Source organism: Chaetodon auriga, chromosome 15 (assembly GCF_051107435.1).
Source record: "Chaetodon auriga isolate fChaAug3 chromosome 15, fChaAug3.hap1, whole genome shotgun sequence".
Classification (NCBI taxonomy): Eukaryota; Metazoa; Chordata; class Actinopteri; order Chaetodontiformes; family Chaetodontidae; genus Chaetodon; species Chaetodon auriga.
The window spans coordinates 3,172,903-3,196,194 of NC_135088.1; the positions used below are offsets into that span (position 1 = coordinate 3,172,903).

At 43.6% G+C, this 23,292-nt stretch overlaps 1 protein-coding gene across 2 annotated transcripts in view; it reads left to right on the top strand.

Annotated features, from left to right (window-relative positions):
- Positions 1 to 4,719: 4,719 nt before the first annotated feature.
- The window catches only part of doc2b (double C2-like domains, beta), a 109,602-nt gene continuing 91,029 nt past the window's right edge, over positions 4,720 to 23,292 (top strand). Inside the window, exon 1 of one of the 2 annotated variants that reach the window (XM_076750326.1) lies at positions 4,720 to 5,394. In XM_076750326.1, coding sequence (XP_076606441.1) covers positions 5,052 to 5,394 — 343 coding nt within the window. In that variant the 5' untranslated portion in view covers positions 4,720 to 5,051. The remainder of the gene's footprint in view (positions 5,395 to 23,292) is intronic. The other variant, XM_076750325.1, reaches the window with a different exon arrangement.

Sequence of the window (23,292 nt, forward strand, 5' to 3'; positions counted from 1 at the left end):
TTCTTTTAAAGGAGACTGGAGGTTTTAAAACAGCCCATCTGTGCTCATGAGCTTACTGAGCACCTGAGCGTGCAGCCTCCAGCTTCATGATACGGGTACGTGCTGTTTCTGTGTGCTGGAACGGTCCAACTTTGAAGTAAGACACAGATTTATAATGGTTCAATGCGTATTATGGGTGGAGGAGAGCAGAGCTGGTGAATGATAACACATTAGGACGAGGGTTGAAGGAGGGATGAGGGGATGAGGAGCGAGGGATGAAGGAGTGAGGGATGGAGTGGGTGTCAAATATGGACATCTTATCACACTCCTCAGCATCTCAGCTGAGACACGCAGAGCTTTCAGTTAACTCCAGTAACACATCCACGACGTGTTAGACACTCATAGCAGCTGCTGCACCCGATGCTGCAGAGAGGGCGACTCGACAGTGGTGGAGGTTCGCCGAGGACACTGCAGTTTGAGTCCTGCGCGAAACCAAAAGTTAAAGGTCTTTTTGTCACGACTGAGCTAGGACGTGAACCCAAATGCACGACTCAGGAGACAAGGTAAACACAAACAATTTATTAAGGACAAAGTTTCAACAGAAAATCACTCTTTCGAGGAAAATCACAAAATGCACTAAATAAGGAACGAGAACAAAAAAACACTCTAACGAGGAAAACGACTCAGGCTATGGCAAAGGATCAAAATAAGCAAAGGTAAGACAAAGGATCAAAATAACTAATGGCAAGGCAATGACAAAGGCATGGCATGGGGCTGGCGTGGTTCTCCGACATGACAGACAAGACGAACTGGCACAGGACAAAGGGAGACAAAGACTATATATACACACACACACATAAGGTAATGGGAAACAGGTGGAGATAATCAGGGCGGGGCAGACAATCAGAGACACACGAGGGGAGGGCAAGTTACCTGAAACGAGAGGAGAGAGGGATGTCAAAATAAAAGCCACGAGACAACATAGACACAAGACAAAAACTAAACATAACTTAACATAATTTCCTGGACACGACACTTTTAATCGAGCAGCTTTGGTGCCTGAACTGAACTGCAGAATACAGAGAGTCTAAAGTACATTTACTCCCACAAGAGTGGAAATTACCATTTGAAGTTGGCATTGTGTTAGTTAGATAAGATAAGATAAGATCCCACACTGGGAAAATTAAGTGGTTACAGCCAGCAAGTATGACAAAAAACAAAAAGACGGCGGCACACAAGGGTCAAGATAAAAATATACAGGATATAGAATAAAAATTAATTATATGTACATTATGTACAGATTCTAAAAATACTGAATGCCATAAAAATACTGCTGTGAATAGAGATACATTAATGTCATCGTCATTTAAGATACATTTTACACATTGAAAATGAACATAGCTAACGTTAGCCAGCTAGCTCGCTTCCTGCTGCAGCGTGCAGCTTCCTTCGAGTTTGAAGAGTTTGAAAAGCTCAGATCTCAGGAAGCACTTCATCATCTCGCTGTTGTCTTTTTAGGTTTTGGTAGAAAGTGAGGTCAGATGTGTTCAGGGACTGTCTCTGGAAGCTGCCTCTCGTTCTGGTCTTTGCTCCGTCATCGTCACATCATGGTCTACAGGCAGGCGGTGCTTCATTTTCTTTTTCTTCAGACAGGTTAAAACAAACACTCCATCCCACTGCTGTTCAGACAAACACTGTCTGCTGTCCTGTTCATCGCGTCGAGGCTACAAGGGGCTCATAAAACACACAGAATCACCTGCAGAGAGGTTGTGGATGCAGCCAGGAGGAAGCTACGATGACGGACGCCCTCCAGCGTGTCCATTCAGAGCAGCTAAAAACGTTCCACCTTCACACACGAGTTCATCTGAAGGGTCCTGAAGCTTGTCCCGGTCATTCGCATCCAGAGAGTCTTGGACAGATGATTTGGCTTATTTTCAGTAAAATTAACCCCATTTTATAGCTTGTTTTCTAATGTTTTTGAGAGTTTCAAGCATGAAGTTACCCAGAAGCAGATTTTATATCTTATGAAGATGATTAAGGCCAAAAAGCTTGAAACAAGTGAAACATAAGAACTGCCAGGTAAGAAGATTTATCTGGTCAGACACAAAACAAGCATATCGTGCACTGATTTCAGACATTTATTTTAAGATATCTTCCAGAATGAGCTTTGATTTTTGGTGCTCTTTGTCTTCGCTCTGCGGCTCCGAATGCTCACTGTGCCGATGCTGTTCGTTAGCTGTTGCCTGGGGATGCGTCACTCTTTGTGTTTTCATAGAAAGGGTTACCTGCCTTCCTGCTGGTGTGTGCTGTTGACTCGTCTCTCTGCTTATTCGAGATAATTGCCTCTGAGTGGCTGTGCATTGAGAGAGGGCTACTTTAAATACCCCAGAGTCCCACACCGCTGTCTCCCAATGCATTATTCACAAACAATCATTGTTTTACTGTGTCTCTCCAAAACCCCCATTGTGCTTGCACTCACACACACGAGCCCTTAATCTTCAACCTCTCAAAAAACCTTTTCCTCATAATGAAATTTTAGAAAAGTGCAGGATTTGTCTCTTGTTTGATAACGACAATAAACCACCAAAGAATAGGATTTTTTTTTTTTTTTTTTTTTGGCGAGTTTTCAGTCTCATCATCTTCTCCAACTGCTTGAAAATGAATCAAGGTGTAAAATGAATTGCCTCTATGTCCAAAAGCACTATTTTAAGTGCTGAAAGGGATTTCTCATGTTTTTGAGACACAATGAGCCGCTGGACCTGATTTTTCTCTGTTTATCAGAATGGCTTCTTTGCTTCTGATGACAGGCAGGAAATCCTCAGCGTGCATCCTGTGGGGACGTCGTGTCTGCTAGTGGAGGCGGACATAATTGACGCCACCTGTTCAGAAGGCACCAAAAGAGAGTAGTTTTCTGGAGGTACAATCCTTTCCACCACAGTATCCTTTGCTGGTTTCTAACAGATAACGGATCTGCTTTGTGCCTTACAAGAGCAGAATAAAAAAAAGAGCTGAACTGAGAACATCTCCACCTGCAGGAGCTCATCAAACCTGTCAAATTATCTTATGAAACCAATAAAAGCACCCATTAGCTGGACTGCAGCCTTTGAATTTAAATTCCACTAAGCTTTAATTTGTTGCCATCAGCTAACACAAGAGGGCGCTGCATCATGCGTTCACTGTGGACGTGTTGGCTGTTTGTGAATGGTTGCATGTGATGACAGAGGTGCTGCAGAGGTTAGAGTTCCAGGCTGATCTGCATCTCCTGAGAGTCCCTCTGTTAGGTAATGTGAGCGGCATGAAAAGTGTTGAGCTCTTACTTGTTTGTTAGGAGGAATTAATCAAGTTTGACATGTTGTGAAAGTAATTTAATTACATATTTATTTTGAAATTAAAGCTGCATGTGCATCCTTTGCAGCAGATGATAACTGCTGATATGTTGTACAGTGGGTATGGAGGACCAAAGCTGCCAAAAATATATAACCACATGATTAATTAAAATGCCATTAAACGCCTCCAAAAAATAAAAAAAATAAATGTAAACATTGATTAATTTATAAAATGGGAAAATTTGATTTTTCTCTTTTAATTTGCTCTCATATTTATTTACCTTTGCATTATTTTCTTTCCTTTTCCATTTGATTTTCCATTTTGTTCATACATTTCAAAGCTGTTTGTTTATTAATATATTCATTCATTTGTTTATTTCTGTATTTTCACATTTCTTACGTATTTCTGCTTCTTTTTGCAAATGAGGGAGCTGTCAGTCAACACATGATGTCTCAACCAATCAGCCATTGGTTGATTGACATCAAAGTTCCTCCATACAGAACGACTTCATTATCCTGTGGAATGCTCAGTGGATTCAGAAACACTGACGTGATGAGAGGACAGGTGCATTTCTACATAAAGGTCCCAGCCATAGTGCAGCTTTAACAAGACATCATCGTGTCACAGTTAATTAAAACAGTCGCTGTGTCACTCAGATCTATGCTCGACAGGGAAATGAGGCAATATGTCTCCTAAACAAGTGTGAAAGTGCTCGCCGTCGCAGATTTCCACTGTCGCCCGCAAAAACGCAACAGATGGTAAGTAATTAGGAAATGTATGATAACATCAGGGTGTGTAATCGGGAAGCAGAAATAAGTCTGTGCATTAAACAGACAAGAGTGCATAAATGAAAGCATGAGTGAAGGTATGTGTGTCCAGGGGGAGAAGAAGACGAACAATCCGGGTGTGATGGCAGAGAGGACGAGGCAGGCAGGGGCGACAGTGGCCATTTTGGGGCCCGAGCGAGGATCTTGCCTTGAGTGGCCCCCTCAGGACAGAAGCAAGAACCTCGGCTAGAACTCTAACGGTTAATTTACATGTTTGTCATTGAGGCGTACTCGAGTGAAAAAGACACGTTCAGTGCAAAAACATCCTGGACGTGAATCACAGACACAGAGCATCAAGTCATGGCTCATTGCCCAGGTTATCATAACACCAGAGATACGCACACGCACGCCCACGCACGCGAGGACACGCACATTCACACGCATGAGTCTGGCACGTTGCTGGATCTCCCCTCCCGCTGACAGATGGATGGGGTTAATATCATAATTAAGCACCTCGGCCGACGGTTCCTGTTTACCGCTCGGTTGCTAGGCAGTGACATCAGCTGATCCCTCCCTCCTTCCTCTCTAATCCCTTCCTCTCCCTCACACTCCCTCACACAAACACCACTCTCTCCTCTCTCTCTCTGTCAGATAGGCAGCGCAGACGTGGGCAGAGTGTGGGGGTATAGGAAGAGGAGAGAGCGGGAGGGTAGGTAGTAGTCAGACAGCATGGTCTGGGTCTGAGGACAGCACTGGAAGACGCAGCAGCAGCCTCCAGAGCTCCATGTAGACCGGCGCGGTGACATCCACAGATCACCTGGACCCCTCCACCCATCGGCACCCACCCAGGCAACACCCGCTACCTCCAGAGAGGCAAGAGGAGGAAGAGGAGGAGGACGAGGGGGGTGGGTCTTCCTTTTTTTTTTCTTTTCTCAGTTCTTTTGGTTTTGGGAGTAGGCTCCGGGCTGGACCGCATGCATGACACAACGCAAAGGCGAGAAACCCACCATCAGCATCCAGGAGCACATGGCCATTGACGTGTGCCCTGGTCCCATCCAGCCCATCAAGCAGATCTCCGACTACTTCCCCCGTTACCCGCGGGGCCTCCCCCCCGCTGCGCCCCACCAGGCGGGCCACGCCGGGCCCCTGAGCTCTGCCCTCTCAGCCTCCTCGGCCGCCGCCTCTGCCACCGCTGCTGCCGAAAGTGACCGCCCCAATGAGGATAAACCCGACCGGGCTTGTGCCGGAGCCTCCGCCTCCTCGCAGGCCACCAAGAGGGACGAGGAGCCCGATGTGGAGGGATACGACTCAGATGACTCCAGTGAGTGATTTCCCTTCTCCTCGTCTCCATCCTACTGTTTACGGTGGTGTTTTCCATGTGTGCGTCTATCCCTTTTAGGTCTCCCTCTCCCTTTTCTCTTATTACTGCATCTCCATTTTTGCCACCGGTTGCCAGGCACCCCTCCAGCCGAGTGGCTTTAGGGCTTTATCTGTCACCTTTTCTTCCCTCGTCCATCTCTTTCTGCCTCCACTCGCCTGCCTCATGTGTGTATGAGCGTGCATGCATGTTGCGCGCGTCTCTGTGCTGCAGCTAACTCTTTCCCTCTCAGCCGACAGACAGCCAACTGTTGCTGCTGCAAAGAATACAGCTCCCCCTCTTCCCCCTCTTCCCCCTCTTCCTCCTCCTTCTCCTCCTCCTCTGTTCTCCTCCAACTGAAAGGATGAGATGTGTGATTTCATTGAAGCAAATGACTGCATGTGTCTGTCAGCGGGTGTATCTGTGCGTTTTCTCCGGCGTCTACAGGTTGCTCGGTCCATACTGCCGATCAGTCTCACGGGGCTGAATGATTCATGGCTTCTTGGTGAAGCTTCAAATTAGTCGCAGTTTTGCGCTCGGCAGAGTCTGACTGCGTCTGTAAGCTCGTCCATGTACTGTACTGGCTAATGGCACGACAGGCAACTTCCAATTGTGCGAGCGTATTGTTTGTGTGTCTATATCTGACTCCATCACAGAAGGGAGGCTCCTCTGCTGAATGTCATTCCTTTAATCTATCAGATTTGAGTGGATGAATAATAATGGGAATTTATAAGATGCAGCACAGCTACTGGAGCAGTAACAAGTCACAGAGGTGGAACGAGGTTTCTACACCCTGCAAAACCATTTTCACTCCCAGGAAAACACCTTCTTGGATAGATGATACGGCCGTGCTGAGAGCAGCGCTGAGAACTCCAGTAAATGTAGTGCCAGAATGAAATCTGCTGCCACCTGCATCATTTTTACAAACCTTAGGATCTGTCTCCTAAATTACTGCAACAGTGAAGGAGTCTCAGCGTCTGGCCGCCTCTGAACTTGGTCCAGCTCACTCTGAATAACAGGTTGCTGTCACAGTGCACGAAAGCGGACTTTACGATGTGTTTGTATCAGACTCTAACAGCTCTTTCTAGAGGTTTGCCGCGGCTGCCGTCGGCACAAGAGACGCGTGATTGCAGGTTAATGTGTGACAGCAGTGCAGCTTCCCCAAGAGTTAATCCATGCAGAGCGGCATGCGGGGGGGCTTAGGCCATCTCTAATCCAGAACTGGACAGGAGGGGGGATGGTAGGGAGCGGAGGAGGCAGTCCTGGCCTGGCAGATGTTGCTCTATGACCTCAGCCAGGCAACCAGGATTTCACTCAGTGGGGAAGAAGAGATGCAGAGACGCGTTCTCCTAATTTGTGAGAGCAGTCCTCGATTAGTGAGAGACTTGACTTCAGCAGCCAGATATGACTCTCTGAGGGCGTTTGCTCTTTTGTTTTTAGCAATCACAACATGGTGTTTCAAAATGTCTTTGCTGGTGCAATGTGAAGTGTTTGGGAATCAGCATTATCAACTGCAAGTGATACTTCTGGTCTCTCTCAGTCTAAGAGTGTGCCGCTAACTCCAAACTGCCGCCCGGTTCTATCCAAGGATTTGTTGTGCAGTAAAAGTTAACTACGGCCCCATTCTATGCACCCAGAGAAAAATCCAAGTTTTATGTTTAATCCATCTCGATTTCGCTGTCTGGGTCGGACACACTGCAGTGCAGAAGGTGAGATAAACTACAGAACAGAAGCAGAGGTAAAGCATTAGTTGCAAGGTTGGTAGTTTGATCCCCGTCTCCTCCTGGCTACATGTCCAAGTGTCCCCAAAAGTGGCCACTGTTGTAGATGTGACTGGGAGGAGGAAAGTGCTCCGTATTCTTCAAAGTCTTTGTCAGATCCTCTAACAGTGTCTGAACACTGGAATGGACACTGAGCACAGTGAAAGGCCAGGTGTGTGTGGCGGTTTTTATTTGTGCCTTCGAGGAGAGGCTTGAGAGTTTGTGTTCCCCACAAAGACATGGCAAAGACGCAGAGTTGTTGGAGAGAAACTGGGGAAGCACTCAGGGGGATAACAGCAGGTTTTCACTCCACCTTTGAGTGTGGCCATTCGGGTACGACCACTTCTGCCTCTGGAAGTGGGAAGAGTGAAGATATATGAGGTCTTAAAGGTTTCGTCTGCACCTCGAAAAGATGCATTTACAGTTTTAAAAATCTGGAAAGGATGTGTCTTTGATTCACATCTCTTGGCTGCATTTGCACTTTTCTCTCTGCCCAGAAGCATGAAGCAGTTAAGTGTAAATGTGGTTGTCTGTATGCAACAGGTGCTGGCATGCTGTGCCAGGCATACAGCATCTACTGCAGCTTTATGATATTGGCACTGGTGCACAGGAACTTATTGACTTCTTCTCAAGGCGTCAGTCGAGGACCAGTCACGCTGCAGGTTGATGCAAACGTCAAACTGCAGCTCCTCTCCATCCTCCCTGCCTATAAGGCAATTAGACACAAACATCTGCCGGAGCATCATCTTAGTGATTTTACAATCACCTGAAGAGTCAGCAGTGATGCAGGATAATTACGATGTCATCTCCATCCCCCCTCCCCAAAAAAGGCCACACGAGGAAGCAGTGCCAAAGTAGTTATGGTAGCAATTAATTGTAAACACATATTGGATCGGTTATCCAAAGTCTGAGTCATCTGCCTGCTTCTCACCGGCCTCACCGACACTGTTGATGTGTCTAATGAAGGCAGGCACTAAGACAAATAACAAATAAATAACAAGTGGCTGTTTGGATCTGATGCAATGTCCCAAATAATCCCAAGCTGCTGCCGCTGCTGCTGCCACGGGAGTTCGAAAGGAGAAACATACAAACAGAGTAACACTGCAGCAGCATGTCTGCTTGCATAGACTCAGATATCAAGACGTGCTGTACATTATAAAGGTTCATGTATTTTCCTTATTCCTGTGGTAGCAAACAGAAACCTCATAGACCTCATCCTGGGACACTCCCTGCACAGCTGCAACGCAATTTCATATCTGAAACACCTCAAACATCTGCAGAAGTCTTCAGGTTTTGGTGTCACTTCGGAACAAAGCTTAACAATCGTACAGCGCACCCATAAAGACGCACGATGTTTTTGTGTCTGTGTGTGTTTTTGATTAAGGAGAACACTTCCTGACTTTGTCCCTTCTGGTAAAAGAGAAATCAGTTAAATGTTCTATTATTTGAGAAGGTTCTGGTGGATGACGTCGAGACCTTGCAAAGCAAACAAACGAAGAAAGTCAGTGAATAGAATGAAAATGTTTTGACAAATAAGGGCTTGGATATGCAGCGAACCTCACAGACTGAAAGGATTTCTCCTCAGAGATACAAGCTGCTTCCGTGATGAGCAGCGCTGAAAGACTCGCTGAGGAGCAGCTGAAGCCAAGGCTGTTTGATAAAAGCTCACCACAAAAGCCGGGAACACGTCGTATCAGTTTTTTGGACGTGTTCTTGTGGACGGCAGCTCGAATGCTAGAAGACCAGAGATGAAATTCAGTCTCATCAGCTTGGTTTGTGTATGTTCCCAACTCTCGGAGGGGTTAGTAAAGTTTCAACACACTTGTTGTGAGGCTGATCTGATGATTCTTGGCCTTGCACATATGAGTCACACACTGAGGTGAAGTCATTTCTCCTTCGTGGCGGTGCAGGAAGCCGCGCTGCGATCCGAATGAAAAAGCTGCTTCAGTTTGAATTTGTTTGATTGTCTTTCAAAAACTGCTTTAGAGATGTAGCGTTCACCCGAGATGTAAGAGAAAGGAACTCTTTTCTTCCTGTTGTTTGTGATTTAAAAGAGCCAGCGCTGCCCCAAATTGGCTCTTCATGGTCCTGCGGGACTTGATCCAGTATCTGCGTGCTTCCTCTGGGGATGGGTGGAGCAGCGAGGCAGCGTTCTCCCTTATGTACCAAATCACACGGGGACATCTCGGTCCTCGCTAAGAACCTGCTGGCTAATCTGCATAACAGCAGCGTTTCCTGATTCATTGTGACTCGATCTTGACTTTAATTGAAACGGAAAAGTGCATCACCCACCAAGCGTCCCAGCTCCCCTGCGAAGGGGGGTAATCAGAACCGATTGGGCATCCGGATCTCTGCCACATCAATTAACGGCTGTTTGCAGTGGGTGTGGAGGGCGTCTCTGCCGGGGCCAGGAGGAACAGCCGGTGTGACCCACATGGCGGAGCAGGCCCTTGTGTTTTTGAGAGATAAGCCTCAGAGCCATATGTGTTGACAGGACCGGTGCAGGTTGGTTGGGGGGAAGACTTGCTAATGTATGCACACACAGGTCTCCCCTGAGATGTCTTCCTCTGGCAGTACTGCTGTCTCCTCAGCACAAGACTGGAGCTACAGTGTTTGCTTGTAGTTGTCAGCTGGTGAGGAGAGATGCTGTCAGAGAAGGAGGGAAGCGTCTGAAAGGAAGGAAAACGATCTGTCAGAAAAAGTGGAATACATTTGGTTGTCACTGAGGATAATGGAGACTTAAACGTGGCAGAATTTCCTTATTAAAGGGTGTTTCCTGACATTTTCTGGCTTAAATGAGACGGACAACAGAGCGGAGACACACGCTGGGCGGTGCTCTCGGTTTAATGGCAGCTGCATCTGTCGGCAAAATTAGACGTGTAACATGATTATGTGTATGTTAAAAACAAGTCACACGTTCAAGCTAATCAACACTGATATGTACGACACAGAGTGTGATAAAATATGAGCCAATGATTTATTTCAAGTCACATCACTGTTTTGTAAAAGTGTTTGTATCACTCATGTGTTCAAAACCAGCTACAAAGATAATAACTCAGTTTTATTTTCACTAATCTCCCATTTTCAGCATAAACAGCCTCTCGAGCTTCAAAAATATATAAAAAACACTTTATATTAAAATAAAAATAATAAAAATAAAAATAAAATCTAATGAAGACAAATTAGCCTATTCAGACCTAACGAGCAACTGCAGCGATGCACAGCCGCACATTAATTAATCTAAATCCATCAAACAGCTCTGAAATACAGCTTTTCTTTCAGATTTATTTGACCTGTGCTTCAACCTTGACTCCAGAAAAATTGAATAAAAATCAAACATAAATAAAAGCAGAACATAATCGAGGTCAAAGATTAAATATATTGTCTTTGTGCTTTTAATTTGCACTTTTAGATGAACAAAAAAAAAGTGTGGAAGGCTACGACTGCAGAAGCAAAGGAGACGCTTGTTTTTAATACATCTGTTCTATCCTGTGGGGCCAGATGTGGGGCCACAGTCACAAACACTGCATCCAACCTTCAGTAGAGCGGCATCACACTGAGTGAAGACTCTGTGCCATGGTCTTCATCCTGAACGTCCAACATGACATCAGATCTGATAACAGTATCGTATATCAGCAGAAAAACACACCTGTCAGAGGTCTCTGCTGGACAAACTATGTGATCTCAAACATATGCTTAGCCTTTTTTATAGTGCACTTTATCATACATCAATATACAAGTGCATTTCTACTGATGTGGATCACAATAGCTTAAGGATGCGCTGATCCAACCCACCAGATCGTCAATCAGCCACATGTGACCGATCCACATTAACAGCGCAGTAATCCCTGGACTTAACTTTCCTTACAAAAAACGCCTCAATGCTTCCACGCTGTGAGGTATACAGATGTTAAACATGAGAAAGAGTCCTGCTCCTGGATTGGTTCTGTCCATCAGCAGACATAACGTTGGCTCGGTTAAATTGACTTCCTGTGTACACAGCCAGGTGTGCTTCAGTCTGTAGAGGTGAGTGAAGCAGCGCTTTCCTTCATGTTGATCTTGAGAAGTTCAGCAGTGCACTCTGGGGGTTTGACAAGGGGAGCAGAATCTTAAAACTGACTCTAAAACAAACTGCGAGGAGTTGAGTAATGGAGCTAAAACTGAAGTAGTTTTTCTTTCTAAGCCTACAGAATTTAATCTTTGGCCCAGTGAGAGTACAAAAACCTAATGATGCCAGGAAAAGAAATGGCAGCCCTGGCAGGTGCAAGAGAGGAATGATTGAATATTCTCCTGTGCACCGTCAGGACTTACAGTCAGATTATTAAGATTAGTCACATCATTTTTATGTTTTTTAAAAAATTAAGACCAAAATCAGAAGATATAGCATAGCTTAGACATCAGTACGCTGGTTCATGCTAACACTTTAGCCTGCAATGGTGTGTTAAATGCCACTAGCAGAGTAGCTGCTACTTAGCTAACAGTTTAACATGCTTTTTGTTTCTGACCAATGGGATAATCTCCTAAAAACTCAGTGTATTCCTTGAAGGACCGAGGAGCAGGAAGTGTGCGATGGGCCATCTGTTGCCACTTCCAGACCTTTTCAAAACAGAGGGATGCATCAATCCACTTTAAAACATCCCCTGAGCCTCATAATGCTCAGTTCAATGTAAAGAGTGATTTCAGCGCTGCCGTGCCCAGCACAGTAGAATCCTATTAAGAGTCTATCTGCAAGCTGTCATGCAGTAGTAATGACTCACTGTAGTGTCCCATGTTTTCCCGTGACTAACCCAGCGCTAACAAAGCAGGCCAGATTGTCAGCCTGTTCACATTATGGGTTATTATTACTGGTGCTGTCTCTCAACAGGAGCCATCGAGTGTTTTAAGTTCTGCTTCATCAGATACAAACTCTGCCTCTGTCCTCCCTTCATCCCTCTAAGCACATTATGTAATGATAATGCCAGCTATTACACAGATCCATTTGGCGTCTGGGGCTGTCATCAGTGGGGAGAAATGTTGTTCGGCTTTAGTTTGTCACACTTTGCGTACACCGGTTGAGAGAGAGTGTTTAAATATTGCTGGTGAAGCAGGGCTCTTAAAAGCTTCTGTTTTAAAAAGCAAAATCCACCTGTTTTTTTTTTTTTTATTATCAGTTTAAAGCAGAGTGAGGCCACGAGGAGTGCTTCATCCCCCTGACTGAGAAGCCAAAGACTCACTCCACTGGCCTAAATTAAATCCTTGTGTCCGATCATTCCTCTGCCCACGCCAAGTGATGAATCAAAACTTAACCACAGCTGCATTGAGTGGGCACACAGAGCTGAGTTCAGCAGCATTAGAGAGTTAGCCTCTCATGCCTGTGGTGTAGAGTATGAGCGAGACGTGTGCTGTTAAATGAGGCCATGTTAAAGGAAAATAAATGAAAGTTAATTGATGATTTACATGTAGATTCAATACGAACAATTTTAGGCTTCACTACTGCTTCTAAGACTGATTCCATTGGATGCTTCTCCTTGACATCATGTCTGCAACTTTGTCCTCCACGTGGCTGCAAACCCCGCCGGACGTGTTTCAGAAGCAGAGCGTTTTGTCATTTTTTCCTTGATATTTGTGCCTCTATCATGGGTAAGTACGCTTCATAGTCAAATGTTTTCTTTCTTTGTCTGTTTTAATTGCCTTTATTGTTGATGTACGATCGGGAGTGTGCACAGGATGTTTTATTTTGAAAATTTACCAGACTCTCGACACCATTCCTGTGTCTGACTTCCCGTCTGGTTCGATCGATAACATGTCGTCCGTCAAAAATAGACTCATAGCACATATTCTCCACGTAGCAGAGCGAAGAGACACTTCTGGGACGCATCTGGAATGGAGACAAACACGTTCGGTGGACACATTGACTGAAACGGCAGCGATCAGCTCCATCGGACGCGTCGTGGACAGAACACAGACGTTACATGTGGACTTTAGAGGCAATGCTTTGTCCAGTTTCCGATAAAAACACTGTATTCTACTCACAAAGCCAAACGCAGACAAACCTCAGTGACTGGCTGCTGAAGAAAGTCAAACATAAATACATGTTTTAATATTTGAATTGCTGGAGACCAAAGTAGAGTTTAAAGGAAAATGAAAGATGGACCTCCATTCATCAGATACAGAACTTCAGCTTCAGTTTATTTAAAGTGCACATCACCCAAAACACAATGCTAATGGATGCTAATGGATGCTACAGCTTCTGTGTGGCCACACTGGTTGCTGTATGGCAGCGTACGGAGCCCATATGGCCGCATGTATGATCACCCCACCTGGATATAAAAGAGACTGCAGCACAAACAGAACCACATTTGGAGTATCGAGCATGTTGTATTTTTTTATCCAGTAGAAACAACAGAACAAACATTTTGTTCAAATGAGACGCTGACCCGACCCGCTGGGAAACACTGCTCACCTCATCTCTGCAGCCTCCACCCGGAGCACCGCAGGTTAAAATAGACAGGAATCAATGACTTTCCTGGAAGGCCTCCTGAGTGGAAAGCAGCGCAGAACTCGGCATCAAACCACCACCTGTAGCTCAAAGACTCTTTTCCCTCCTCATTCCTAAAGGAACTGAGCATATTTGTGCTTAATTAGTAGCCTCATCTCATTTGGTGTGTAATAATACCTAAGCATTAGTTGTGTGTGCTTGTCTGTAGGACTACAGTATGTAGTTTTCTTAATGGACAGCGGCTGAGCTCAGCTTTTGGAAAGTCAGTACCCAGCGCTTGTTTTTACTTGGCCAGAGAAGCTTCCTTTCTCTCCTCCGAGCTCCACTCGTTACTCCCTGAGAGGCTGCCGAGCACATGCGCTTTCAGCGCTCCTGCATCCCGCCTCAGCTGGATCGATACGAGGTCTTGGCCCTGCTTCTTTGGACTCTCGGAAGCCACATCTCAGTATTTCAGTCTTTCAGTTGCTGCTCCCGCAGGAGGGAAAACCCAATGAGTAGTACAATACAGCTTTGTTGTAGACAGACCACAGACCACAATGTCTGGCCTCAGACTGGAGTGCTGGGCTGAAAATGCTTGCTGAGCTCACCTGGAAGAAAAGGAGCCAGGCAGGAGGATTTCCTCGTGTAGGTGTTTTGTGCCTTTCCTTTATTGTGTGCTAAAGTGGATTTTATTTCCTTTGGGTCGGGGGGGCATCTGTCGCACCAGATGGTCTCAAGACAACTGCAGGCTTAAAGATTATGTATGTAATCTCTAATCACACAGCACTAAAGTTACAGAGAAATTACATTTATTGTCATGGCAGTGTGGTTTATTTTCATTTTGAATGGGATAAAGAGAGGAAAGGTCATTTAAACTGAAAGGGTTTATCCATTTGGGAGCATGAAAACACTTCACTGACTGACCTCAGCCGCTGTTTTTATGCTACTAACTGGTGAAACTACAAGTTTAGCTTCAGGATACATTCTGCAATTTATAGTTAACTTTATTTTTATTGATTGACCTGTAAGATTTGTAACTGATGGCCATAACATTACCCTACGACATGTTTACAGCTGTAGAAATTTGTGATCATAGCACCTTTTTGCTCCTCCATTTTTGTTTGTGCAAAATGTAGATAAAGCAAGTGAAAGTTGGTGCAGTCAGTGACTGTTTTATGTACATTTTCAAGCTGGACGTTAAGAAGATCAGAGTGGTAACACCAGAAATTAGAAAAAAGTATTGCAAAAACACTTTTTAAGCTTTGCTGAAGTGGAAAAGTGAATATATTGATTAAATCAAAATGTTTAATGGAAGCTTTGTGGATGGAAAAGCTCATTAAGTAGCATTTCTTTTCCCAATTCTCAAGAAATTTGGTTAAAATTTGCACTACATTTGGACATAAACCTGCTATTAGATACCAAAATTACACAGTAGAAAGTAAAAGTAATACTGAGAAAATATGTAACATTTTAAAAGGGTTTTGAGGATTGGTGTATATTATCAAACGAGAGATTAGGTGAGGTTAAATTAGACAATAGAAATCCAAAGCAGCCGTTCTGAATTCAGCAGAGCAAATCCTCAGTTAGGAGATGAGGTGAAGCTAATACCACCGAATCACAGATCAAGCACCTCTCTCACTGTCGCGTGACATTTAACTGTCATGTGCAGCATTAAGCGTGTTTAGTATGCATGCCGTGTCTCCAATAAACTTCATCAAAATATCATCACAGAGAGGCTTACATAAAGATCCATGACTCGTCCGCTTCTGGCAACCCCACAAAGTAACAGCGCCTGAGTCATCTTTTTAGGGAGCCATGGGTCTCTAAAAACTCTGAAGGCCAGAAAAAAAATTACATTTTTCCATGAAAGTCCACTTTTATCAATAAATGCAGGGGCGGTCTTGATGGTGTTACTTTACAGCCTCCAAACCTCCACTTTGGGTGAGGAGGGAAATGAAGAGGAGTTGTAACTGTACCTCACATCACCGGAAAAAGGTTGGTGGACCAAAAGCGCCTTTTTTTAAGGAGCTTTCATGAAATCTAGTTTCTCGTTTGAGTGACTTATTTTTTTGTTGTTCCACCAAAGGAAGTTGTGTAATTGTTCAGTTATAAAAAAACATGTTCTTTAGCATTTACAGCAGCTTTTACTCATCATTTGTCCGCCCGTGCAGTCAAAAAGGAGCGTAAAAGTTAGACTTGAAGGCCCTTGCAAACGTTGACTTCATTGCTTTTGCATCTTCATGAATGAAGGGAAATCTTTGAGACAAGTTTCGGTCTTCAGTGATAAACTCTCACAGTGACAGCTGCTCAAAACAAAGCTCTATTATCTACTCTTTCTTGTAAAATTCCATTCAAATCTGATGAAGCTGATTCTTCTCAGTTTGCTGACATTAAATATTTGACTATGGGACTCTATTAGTTCCAGTTATTCTCTCCGCTGCTTCTTATTCTCGCAGTCACTCATCTTGATTTATATTCTGTCTTGACCTGATTCATGTGAGGATGGATAGAAGTCCATGACGAGCGGCTCTGTGCCGCCACTTACGTTCCCTTTGATTCTCATAGATACTTGAGGTGCCTTCCTTTATGCACCCTGAGGTTTAGTGAGATAACAACTGTAAGCCAGTGCATTAACAGGAACAGTCAACTTGAGTGTACATCATAAAAAAAACTCATAAATAATCCTTTATAATGTAAATCACCAGCCTTGACTGTAAACACGGGCTTTGTAGAAGATGTGCTGTGACGCTGTGGGAACGTTTCGTGGAGCGTAATGTTTGTTGGGAGTAGCTCCATGAAAACATCACACTGCACATTAATGTCGATCTGCCAGTTAAAGCTGCGACTATTTCTGACAGCAACAACCTGATGAAAGCCCACGCTCATACTATCATGTTATGAAAGTCACCATTCATCCCTGTATCTGACCACAATGCACTACATTAGCCGTCTGCAGAACACCGTTTCTGATCGCTTTTCAAGCTACCTCAAGGCATTTTACTGTGAAAGGTCACCGCGGGGCCTCCCTTCCTCTGACAAGCCAGGTGTTTTTTTCTCTGTCTGTGCTGAGAACCACTATGGATGGTTCAATGTGACTATTGTTCTCCCGCCAAGTGAGTTGGTAATTCCAAGCACCGTCAATACAGGATGGGCCATGTTTTAACAGGAATTCAGCGAGAGAACAAAGTGGGTTACATCAGACAGTCGAGCTCCTCAGAGGACCATCCGCCCTGACCTCCACCGTCTGTGCAGGCCAGCGTCTCACTCCCACGACTGGAAGACATGTTGCCAGTGAGTGTAATCCAGGCAGAAACTGGGTTTCCTCCAAAATGCACCTGGCAAAGCAAATTAGTGGATAACAACCACAGTTTATAGCAGACAGCGTCTCCCTGTTGTGTCTTTTATGCTCTTTTGTCCATATGTTGTCCTTAAAAGCTGGAAGAAGTACTTAAAGCTGCGATAACTGTTTTAACCAAGAAGTGGAAACAAGCCGTGATGATCAACTGGCAAACAGTTGTTAATTTAAACATCCAGACACAACATTATCATCCCTTTGGAGTCGTGTTTTTGGCAATTTGGTGAATCTAAGTTCAATTTTAACTCTCCGTAGGTCTGTTAATATCTGGCTTTTTAGCTGCTAAATGATCCACATTGTTCACTAGCTTGTTGCTAACTGTGTGTCTGTCTGAGCAGGTAGTGTGTGTGTGTGTGTGTGTGGGGGGGGGTTAGAGCTCTTTCACTATCATGGAGGTGAGAGTGAACCACTGTAAAGCTGTGAACCGCACAGCTAAACAATGAGTGAATAACTATAAAGCTATATAGCTATAAAGCTCTGTAAAGTCGAGTGGAGCCGCAGATTCAGCTGATAATTCTCTGTAGGTTAATCACTGCGAGTGACCCCTTTAGCAAAATTGCATTGTTTTCATATTCTCCTTTGATTCATTGTTATTATGAAATACTGATTATATCCACTTCAAGTAAAAGTAACAATACATGAATGCAGAAATACTCCATTGTAAGTAAAAGTCTTGCATTTGAAATCCTACTATATAGAAGTATTATCTGCAAAATGTGCTTAAAACAAAGGTAAAATACTCATGCATCAGTGTGTAGGTCGTACAGGAGTTCAGTCCAGTGGCTCCCAACATACCAGTCGGGCCCCCTCTAAAGGGTCAAGCTGTGCTTCACGAATTTATATTAATGTGTTGAACTTGTCTCTAATCTTCCGTTTTTTGTGAAATGTTGGATAACTTCATCTCTTTGGGCCTCAAACAGTCATTTAAATGAAACCATGTGACAAGTTTGGAGGGATAATGTCTCTTTGGTGGAGCTGCTAACAACACAGAGACGTAGATGTGATCCCAACCAGACGCTGTTTCTCTGTAAGTGATCACCAGTCAAACAGACTGGGAGCCAGTGGGTTCATCTGACACAGTGTGTTGTATTTTATAAGCTCATTTATGCAAGAATTTTAATAAGATAAGATAAGATAAGACTTCATTAATACCCCGCAGGGGAAATTAGGCTGTTACAGGCAGCAGCAATAGTATCAGGAATTTTAAAAAGGCATCAAAGGGAATAAAATAGAAAATACCAAAAATCAAATTTTAAAATCAATATTTTCCTTGGAAATGTAGTAGAGCAGAAGTATAAGATGTCATAACATGGTAATCCTCAAGTACAAGTATCTTAAAATTGTGCAGCACTTGAGTAAACATACTTTCTCAGCCTGCAGCTCTTCGCTCTTCTTCACTCGATTAGCATTTGTTCTCATCCCACCAGGTAGAAATCTATCTTAGTGAGGAGAGCAGCGGAACAAAAATCCCACACAGTGCTCCAAACAATAATTCAGAAGGCAACATTTCCAAGAACTGATGCTGTGAGTTTCAAAGGTTTGACTCCCTGCAGCTTCTTAGCTTTCTGTGTGTGTTCTGACTCACGATGTCTCTGCGAGTCTCTTACTTTCTTTTGCATTATGGTAGTTTTAAACCTACAGTGTGCTCATGCACAAACAACCCTAAGTAAGCACAAATTATTTACCTCGTAGCAATTATTGATCGCCAGCGCTTAGAAAACCCTCAGTGCTACTTTTTTCCAGGGAGAGTGGGCAGACCGCTCTCGGACGTCTGCGTGGCTAAATGTGAACTACCTTTCAGCCAAAGATATATCACTTTTCATGGCAGTTTTTAAATATCAGAGTCCTGGTCGCCTACCAGGGGAGCATTTAGAGAAAATAGAGCCAAAGTGGAAATGGGAATGCTGCCTCACATTCTGTAGGCGGGGGAAACTGACACAAAGATAAAAATACATGCAGGATATGAACACAAAATGTGTCAAACAGGATGGAAAACACTTCATATTCTATTCGGTGAATCTGGAGTTGCACCAGCTCCCATTTCCTCTTATGTAAACCTCTTCATTCATCAAAGTAGGATTAGAGAATTGTGTAATACGTGGTGTGTTTAAAACTGAATCAGGCTCCTCTGTGGAGTCCGGCTCTTTAAAGCTCGACCATTAGTGAATGAAATCTGCACATATAGAACAAGACAAGTTACTGCAAAACAGCCTCCTCAGCAGAAATCTGATTTGTGTCAAGCACAAAGCCCAACCGGGGTATTGTCCATCTCCTGAGATGACATTAAAATGAACTAAATCTGATACAGACCCCCAAGCTTTCAGCAGACATTTAATTGTATAATTGAGTAGAGAAATGAAGCTCTTTCATCTCCTAATGTACCCATCCGACTCTCTCAAAGTCAGACCTCATCACAGTGAGGTTCAGCTCCTCCTTTAAGTGTGGGGAAGATGAAGACCACTTTGTTCCAGCAGCGATAACATGCAGTGGACTCCACAACTGAGAATCAACGCATAACTTGTGCATTCAGCCCGAACCAAGCAGCTGATTTAGCCTTCAGAGCGAATCAGACTTCGGCCGGATCCCACGTGCTCTGCAGTCGATGTCAAGAACATGAAGTGTGATAAAATAAGAGTGTTGCTTGAATCATCCATGAGTTCTCACTCAGGGTAAAGAACGCTGCTGATTCAATGCTGCACTGACCAAAGACGTCTTCATTTCCTAACAGATAAATAACCGTCAGCAGGTGGTGTTTGTCTGTAATGCTGCTGTGGTTTTTTCCTTTGTTGGCCTGAAACAAGCTGACCTGAAAGAACGAGCAGCAGACGGCCAACTGACAGCCAACATGCACAAGTGTTCTGCATGCGAGGAAATAATTGCCCATAGCAGCGGGTGGCAGTGGTCTGTATAACAATGGAAATATGTCCTTGTTTCCATTTAACTGTCAAAAGAACTTGAGTCAAAAAAAGAAAAAATAAGAAAATGCAACTGGTTTGTAGTGAATATAACTCGGCCATGCAAAGCGTAGTTTCATCAGAAGTTGATAGTGGTAGAAAATTAGACACAAAACCACTTCAAAGACCTATAACTATGGGAGAAAAATGGAAAGATTTCTTCAGGAAACTTGACTTAGTTCACATCAATTCCAGCAAACTACAGCCGTCAGCGGGAACAACCCAGCACAGACGACCGTTAGTCAGTGCTCCGCCCGCTGGGCCGGGGGCCACGAGTGCCTAAATTCTCCAGTCGTCAAAGAGTTGTCATGTGAATTTAAAGCACTTGTATGTTTTTCTGTGTGTGTGTTTGAAGTTATTCTATACAGGTTTAGTTTTGTAGAAAAAAGATGGTGACTACCATAATGGCGTTTTCAGCCATTTCATTCTGTGCCACTGTTCCTTGAACTATTGCTGCGATGTTACTGTGAGTAAGCTAATAGTTTACAGTGTTGAATTACATCCTGTCCACCACACCTCTCATTCACATCCACTGTTCTGTCGCTCTCCATAGACTTCCTTTTAATTTAATCAAGTGAGATGAAACCCTTGTAAATGTGCAGAGACGGGGAATAACATGACGTACAAAAGGACCGAAGCAGCACTGATGTGTGGTTGCGTTTCAGCAGACATGTTTTCTGTAATTTGTTGCTCTTATTCAGAGCGCCTCTTTCTGCTGGTGAAGCACATTATAGAAAATGGCGCTCTAATAGTCTGCTCAAAGAATCAGTCTGCTTTGCAGCATTGCTTTGTTGTGAAACACCATTTTACCATCCGTCATCAAGGTCAACCCCACTAACACACACACACACACACACACACACACACACACACACACAAACACACACACACACACACACACACACACTCTCTCTCCTGCTGTACAGATTGCGGCCTCTCTGAAAAGCTCCATTTGTTTAGATCTGAGTGCAGTTTGATCGGATCCTGCTGGCTCTAATGAGTCGGCAGCACCTTGGTAAGCTGCCCCTTGATTCGTCCTGCGATGCATTTACATTTACACTAAACACCGTATAAGGTCCAAAAGTAGTGGCACAATGGTGTTGTGCTGCTGCTTGACTGAGCACTCAGGGTCCAGTTTCCCCTCCATTCATGCTGGAGCAGGCATGGTTTGTGTTATTGAATTAGACCAAGAAATGTTGATTATTACTGTTGTGTCAATACACTAAAGCTATGAGGAAATAAAGTTTACAGTCAATGCAGTGGACAGTGTCTGCATAAAGAGAAGACAGACAGCTGGATACACAAGAAACGGTGTGAGTGTGCATATTTCATTGCTTTCTGCAGGGCTGGGATGGAGGCATGAAATGATTTCTGGGTCCGCCTGAAGATGGATTGTTTAGACGCTGAGTTATCTGACCCACCCCGCTGACCTTTATGGCTGCTCTGACTCAGGAATTGAAGGTTTGGGAAAGCCCTCTGGTGTTCCAGTCGGTCAGTCTTTTCAAGGTGTAACCAAACCTAATAGAGCTGCTTCCCTTTGGGAGCTCAGGTACGAGTCAGGTTACAGGCTGTGTAAAGCCAGCAACAGGCTGTATGACATTTGAAATCAAAGAAAACTCACTGAGCAGCAGTACACCCGGGCCCCTCATTGTTTCATGAATGTTAGATTGATTGCCTGGAAACATGGTTTTACTCCATTTAAAGGCTGACTCAGTGAAGGTCCATGTTGACTTCCCATGTGGAGATTTTTCCTTTTTTCTTAATTCCAGTCCAGTAAAAATAGCCTTAAATGCCTCTCCCATGCATACCCACATTAAAATGACAGCTCTGTTCTTGTTCTAGTACTTGCATGCTTTTTGCCTCTTTTGAAAGGTAACACTCTGAATTTATATCCCCAGCTGTGAGAATCACTCTAAGTTCTACTGGCATTGAGTAATAAAAGTTTGAACACACTGAAGTATTTTATTTTTTTTATTTTATTTTATTTTTTTGTGCGAGTAGCATGAAGCATGAAACTTTTCCCTTTTCCAAGTTCAGTAAAAACTGGTAACAATACCACAGAAACACAACAATATTTTCATCTTTTCCCTGATGGTATGTCTAGGCATCCTCCAAAAAAGGCAATTTACTATATATTTATCTTGAAAACTATATAGTAAATTTATATTTATTACCTGTATTATCTATACTACCTATATTTTGGCTATGTATCTTTAAATTGAGGTCATTTACTATATTTATCTGTTCCAATTGTGTGTACTATCACTAATATCACTGAAATCCGTCAGTCATTTGCAAAGTCAGCTATGATTGGCTGGAACTTCCCAGAAGTCTGTTCATCTCAGACTGTTATTGGCTCCTCTGGTTTCATATGGCAGATCGTGATTGGTCAAGTGAGGTGTCACTTTAGGTATCAGACTTCTGTTTCCGGAAGTTACAACAGGTAAAAGAGACGACAAACTGGACAGCGCACATCTGCTAATTTGAAAGGAGAAATCATCTTTCTGTGGATTATCATTGTGTTTTGGACTAAATATTTTGACTGCAGTGCATTTTGTGGACTTTTGTGGATGTTTCCAGACCATTTTTGTCGGAGTTTTATCGATCTGTGGATCACTGAGAGACGTAACTGGTGAGTTGCCTCAATTTTAAAAGCTGTTATTTGTCTGCTGTTAGCATTTATTGAGCCTCCTGTTGTGATTTTGTGTTGAAGTAGTCAAGATACATCAACCAGTTTACGAAAATCTTAGCTTTCTAACGGTATGTAACATGAATATAATCGTAAACGCAGCGTTCGTGTCAGAAAACGGGAAGATTAAATATCAATAAGAAATACTGGCGTGGGCCATAGGAACGGAAAGGGAGGTTTATCCAAGCACAGGCTTATCTGATAAAACTCAGAAATTATCACTTTTATTGCTGAAATATGGCCGTTATAGTAAATATATCAATATTATTATTTTAACGTTAGTCGCCATGATTAATTTTCCGCCATTTTGAATTTTTTTGACAATCGTACAGAAGAACTTGTTGGATTTTGACTCTATCAAGACATTCATTTATATACAGCATCACAGGACTGAGATATACATTTTTATCATGAAATACCAAGATTGTTTGAGAAACATGGCAGAAACTAAGCAGGAAAAATGCAGGTTTCACTAGCATTAGCAAGCCTGAAAAGTGCCAACAGAGGAGGAAACATGAATGAGATTTATTCTTATTTAGTGGTAATGAACACAACGCACGTGCCCACCAATAACCAGATATTTAGGGCTGATGTGCAGTACTGTTAACTGCCATAAACAGCAGGGCTATGGCTATATACTGACACTC